Raw genomic sequence first — 5,646 nt, forward strand, 5'->3', positions numbered from 1 at the left:
CCTATGGAAATTCAGTGTCTCCGATTTTGTGGACGAACGGTGTTCAGAGACGAAGCTGGACGCAGGAGTTTGTGCCCGCCAAGCGTGGCCTCAGGTGGGCCCATTGCCTAACCAGCCAGCCCAGCCTCCAGGCCAATCCCAGGCTGCCTGCCTCCCGGCGTCCCCAGCCCTGTCCCTGCTCTGTTTCAGAGCATCACCTCCTCTTTCCTACCTTCCGCGGCCCCACTACCCCTGCAGACCCTGCTGGGCAGGCTTGGGTCAAGAGAGGCCTGGAGCAAATATAGTTTTCAGAGCTCTCAGTGTGTTGAAAACACCAATGAGATCATCATTTGGAAATAACTCCAGAGACCACTTTTGGCCACCAGGCTGCCCCTCCAAGGGGTCCAGGACAGATGCCTGCCGCCCAGCCTCATTGCCCCCTGGTCCAAGGCAGGTGGAGGCAGAAGCGGTGTGCTCCTGCCTCTCTTGCTTTCATTACTGGGGTTTCGGGGGAAGGAGAAGATGGTAATCTGGTCCCTTCTCGGCATCTGTACCATCTCTAGAACATGCAACTAGGACAGATCCGGGCCAGGAAACAAGGGCAGTGCATGGGCCCGGTGAGCTGGGCACCATCCCACACTTCCTGAGCAGCCCCACTGGGCTGAGACCCATTGCCTGGGACCTGCTGCCCTCTCTGCCTTGAGTGGATCAAGATAAGTGTTCCAGGTGCCACCTACATCCCCAAACAGAAGGCAGAGACATTGCCCCTGGCCTGCCCTGGGCAGCGACCCTGAGAGCCCAGGCCATAGCTAAGGGAGGGACAGTGGGGAAGGAACAGAAGCTGGAGATCAGGGGGATGCCTTCAAGGAAAGGGGTGGAATCTGGGGAGGGCATAGGGGAGAGTGGTTGATGCAGAGTCTTAGAGCAGAAACACAGCCTGGGGAGTGGGCATCTGCCACTTGTGTGACTGCGCCTACCAGGGCATCCTGCAGGGCGTTGTCAGGGCACCAAGCAGCCACAGAGAGGAGTAATTCCATGGCTGGGGGCTGGGGGCCGGTGCTGGGAGATGGGACGGGGGGATCTGGGGAAGCAGCAATTGGACAGACACCCAAAAGCCTTCTGTGAGCTGGGTCCCAGGAAGAGCCTCAAAGGAAATGAGCCTCCAGAGAATTCGTTGAGCCCAGGCCACCAGGAGCCTAAGGGTAGATTGGGGTGGGGGGAGAGGCAGGAGCAGGCTCTGGGGGGCCCGTGTTTTTGAACCCCAAATGGGGGCATATGCTGGTCTGATTGGGTCCAGAAGAATTACAATGAGGCCTGTCCTGAGCACAGTGCCCCTGGAGGGGACCGGAGTTGCTCCTTGTTTTGTTCTTTATAAAATCGTGGTAAAATACACACAATATAAAATTTACCACTTCAACCAATTCAACATATTAATTACACTCACAATGTTGTGCAACCATCACCTCTATCCAGTTCCAGAACTTTTTCATCACCCTAATGAAACCCTGGATGCATTGAGCAGTCACTCCCCATCCCCCCTTCCCCCAGCCTCCAGCCACCACCAGCCTGCTTTCTGTCTCTATGATTTGCCTATTCTGGATATTTCATAAAAGTAGAGTCATGTGATATTTGTCCTTTTGTGTCTGGCTTCTTTCCGTTGCTTAATGTTTTCAAGGTTCAGCCACATTGGAGTGTGCATAAGAACTTCATTCCTTTGTACGGCAGAATGATACTCCATTGTACGGGTAGACTACACTTTCTTTATCCATTCATCAGCTGAAGAACATTTGGGTTCTTTTCATCTATTCCAAGTTATTGTGAAGAGTGCGGCTACAAACATTCAAGTACAAGTTTTTGTTTGAACATCTGTTTTCCATTCTTTTGGGTATATGCCCAGGAGTGGAATTGCTGGGTCATATGGTAACTTTCTGTTTAACTTATCAAGGAATGGCCAAGTGTTTTCCACAGTGACTGTACCATTTACAATATTCCCGCCAGCAACATACGAGAATCCCAATTTCTCCACATCCGTGCCAAAACCTGTTATTATCTGTTTTATTTTTTTATTTTTATAATACTACCCCAGTAGGTGTCTTAGTCTTTGGTTTTTTAAAAGACCCAGAGACTTCTCTGGTGACACAGTGGTTAAGAATCCGCTTGCCAATTCAGGGGACACAGGTTCGAGCCCTGGTCCGGGAAGATCCCACATGCCGAGGATCAACTAAGCCCGTGCGCCACAACTACTGAAGCCCATGTGCCGCAACTACTGAAGCCCGCACTCCTAGAACCCATGCTCCGCAACCAGAGAAGCCACTGCAATGAGAAGCCCACCCACCACAACAAGGAGTAGCCCCTGCTCGCCGCAACTAGTGAAAGCCCACGCACAGCAACGAAGACAAAAAAAAGAACAGGGCCTAGAGTCTCCTGGAGGTGGTGGAGCTGTCCTTGGAGGTAGGGCCTGAAGGACAAGAACAGGCAACGGATAAGGCCTTGGGCCAGAGGTCAGAGCTGCAGTCAAGCCGTCAGGGAGACGGGCAGGCCCAAGGCAGTTCCCTGGACAGGGCAAGACCTAAGGGTCATGTCCAGTGTGAGAGCTGGATCTGTCAACTGGGGCTGGGGCCCATGGGGTGGGCTTCTCTGAGCCTTGGTTTACACATCCATGAAGTGGGGGTATTCAGGTACGTTTAAGCTGCTGTAACAAAGAGACTCATAATAAGCCAGTGGCTTAAGGAAGATAATGTATCTAACAGTCCACGGTGAGCATCCCATGCTCCGTGCAGACATCCAGGGACCTGGTTCCTTTCGCTCCCTTTCTCCCCATCCCTTAGGACAGCGCCCTCCTCTCCATAGCCAGTGGCCTGTCCATGACTGATTTGTGAGAAAAGGAAAGGGATGGACGAGGAGCCCCACAGTCTCTGTCCGGGTCCCTGAGGGACTCACATCATTTCTGCTCAATTCCATTGGTGAGAAATGGCCACGTGGCCATTCCTAAACCCAGGGGAGTCTGGGAGTAAAATTCCAGTCATGTGCCTGCCCAAAGGGGCATGATTTAAAAGACAGCTTGCAGCCTTGTGCTGAATGGGTGTAGTAATACCTCCTTGCAGGGTGCCGTGAGTACAGGTAAAGAACCTGGCACTTAGTAAGAGTTCAATAAAAGTGCACAATATCACTGAGGTCAGGGCTCCCAGGGGCCTTGGAAACTCTCTGGTCTAATGTCCTCATTTCTCTGCAGTTAAAGAAACAGGCACAGAGAGGACAGGCCTCTGCCTGGGTTGCCCAGTGTGTAAGGGGCAAGGTGGGTCCAGAATCCTGTCTGGGGTCCTCAACCCCATCCTCTCACCTCTTGTTTCAAATTAGCTGGTCCAGCTCCACTGGGAGCCAGGCAGAGCATGGGGACCCAGATGACCTCTCCACCCAGAGGCAGGGTTGGGGGACAGGATCCCGAGAGGCTGCACAGCTTTGTGACTAGGTGGGTGTGGCCCTGGTTTCCTGGACAGAAGACAAAGCTGCTGCTCTGTGACAGAGGGCCACACCCAGTCCTGAGAGGGGGCAGTGGGCTGTGGGCAGCTGCCACACTGGGACGCGGCAGTAGGTGCCTGAGGAGGATGGCGTGCCTGGGCTTCCTCCTCTTTCTCTTCCTCTTCCTCTTCGCCAGCACCATGGCCCGGGGGGAGTATGCTGTGGTCCACGTGGTGTCGGACAACTGGACCAAGGACTACTGCGTCCTGTTCCGCTCCGACTATGTCACCCTGCCCCGGGACCTGCACCACGCCCCACTCCTGCCCCTGCACGATGGCACCCAGGCACCCTGGTGCCCAGGCGAGGACTCCTCCCACCAGGCCCACCCCGGCTCCCCCGGCCAGCGGCCCCTCCGCCAAACCACCGCCATGGTCATGAGGGGTAACTGCAGCTTCTACGCCAAAGGCTGGCTGGCTCAGGCCCGAGGAGCCCACGGGCTGCTTGTCGTGAGCCAGGTCAGCGACCAACAGTGCTCAGACAGCACCCCGGCGACCCAGGACCGCCACAAGCCCCTGCCAGACCTCACCATCCCCATGGCCGTGCTCCGCTACACTGACATGCTCAACATCCTCAACTACACCCACGGCGGCGCCGGGGTCCGCGTGGCCTTGTATGCACCCCCAGAGCCCGTCCTTGACTACAACGTAGTGGTCATCTTCATCCTGGCTGTGGGCACCGTGGCCGTGGGCGGCTACTGGGCTGGAGTGACCGAGGCTGACTGGCTGCAGCGGCACGTGGCCCAAGGGGGAGGGGTCCTGGCGGTCACGATCAGCAGGAAGCGGTGGCAGCCCAACAGGGGCACGAGGAAGAAGACGCAGCAGTGGACTTGACGCCGGCCATGACGGCCGCAGTGGTCACCAGGTCCGCCTCCATCATGCTGCTGCTCTCCTTCTCCTATGACTGCTTTGTCTATGTCGTGGTCGCCGTCTTCGGCCTGGAAGCCAGCACCGGCCTCTACAGCTGCCTGGTGCCCGTGGTGCACCACCTGCCCCTGCAGCAATACCGGTGGCTCCCGCCCGGCCACCGGGCCTGTCTGCAGCTGCCCCTGCTGCTGCTGGCCGGCCTGTGCGTGGTGGTGACGGTCCTCTGGGTCGCCTACCGCAACGAGGACCGCTGGGCGTGGCTCCTGCAGGACATGCTGGGTGTGGCCTACTGCCTCTTCGTCCTGCGGCGTGTGCGCCTGCCCACCCTCAAGAGCTATGCCTCCTTCCTGCTGGCCCCGCCGGCCTTTGGTGTCTGCTTTGTCTTCGTCACGCCCCTGCTCACCAGGACCGGCGAGAGCATCATGGTGGAGGTAGCCTCGGGCCTGGCAGACTCCTTGAGCCACGAGAGGCTGCCCGTGGTGCTCAAGGTGCCCCGGCTGAGCTTCTCGGAATTGACCCTGTGTGACCAGCCCTTCTCCATCCTTGGCTTCGTTGACATCGTGGTCCCCGGCTTCTTGGTGGCCTACTGTCACCGCTTTGACGTGCATCTCCGCTCGCGGCAGGTCTACTTCGTGGCCTGCACCGTGGCCTATGCTGTGGGCCTGCTGGTCACCTTTGTTGCCATGACGCTCATGCAGATGTGCCAGCCCCCCCCGCTCTACCTGGTGTCCAGCACCCTGTTCACCAGCCTGGCCGTGGCTGCCTGCCGCCAAGAGCTCACCCTCTTCTGGACTGGCCAGGGCAGAGCCAAGACCCCCACGTGGCCGGTGCCAGGGCTCCACGGTGCCCCTTCAGTCGGCTCTGAGCAGAAGCAGAAGCAGAAGCATGTAGCAGATGTCCACAGAGCCAGCGAGCTTGAGGGGGCCACTGAGCACCTGGCAGGGGACTTAGCGACCTTGGGAAGGACACGGCTGAGATCGTCACCATATCTGAGGATGAAGCCACCAGTCCTGAAGGCCGCAGTGACAGCTCTGAGGGCTGGACTGATGCCAACCTGGAGGCTGATGAGCTGCCCTGTACCCACCCTGGGGCCTCAGAGGAGCTGACGTCACGCATGTCAGTGGCCGTGCTGACACCACTGATGTCACTCATGCAACCGCCCTCGGAGCTGGGCCACGGCCACGCCCAGACCCAGGCCCACGACGCCGGCCTGCCCTGGACGGGGCTCCACAAGAAGAAGGGCCTGAAGGTAAAGAAGAGCCTGTCGGCCCAGGCTCCCTTGTGA

General features: G+C 57.8%; 1 protein-coding gene across 1 annotated transcript; it reads left to right on the forward strand.

Moving 5' to 3' along the window:
- The first annotated feature begins 3,584 nt into the window (after window positions 1-3,584).
- SPPL2C (signal peptide peptidase like 2C) lies at window positions 3,585-5,646 on the forward strand. The gene is given in 3 exon segments (XM_060082626.1): window positions 3,585-4,227; window positions 4,230-5,315; window positions 5,318-5,646. Coding segments are annotated over 3 exon segments (2,058 nt in total).

This window comes from Mesoplodon densirostris, chromosome 18, assembly GCF_025265405.1.
Source record: "Mesoplodon densirostris isolate mMesDen1 chromosome 18, mMesDen1 primary haplotype, whole genome shotgun sequence".
Classification (NCBI taxonomy): domain Eukaryota; kingdom Metazoa; phylum Chordata; class Mammalia; order Artiodactyla; family Ziphiidae; genus Mesoplodon; species Mesoplodon densirostris.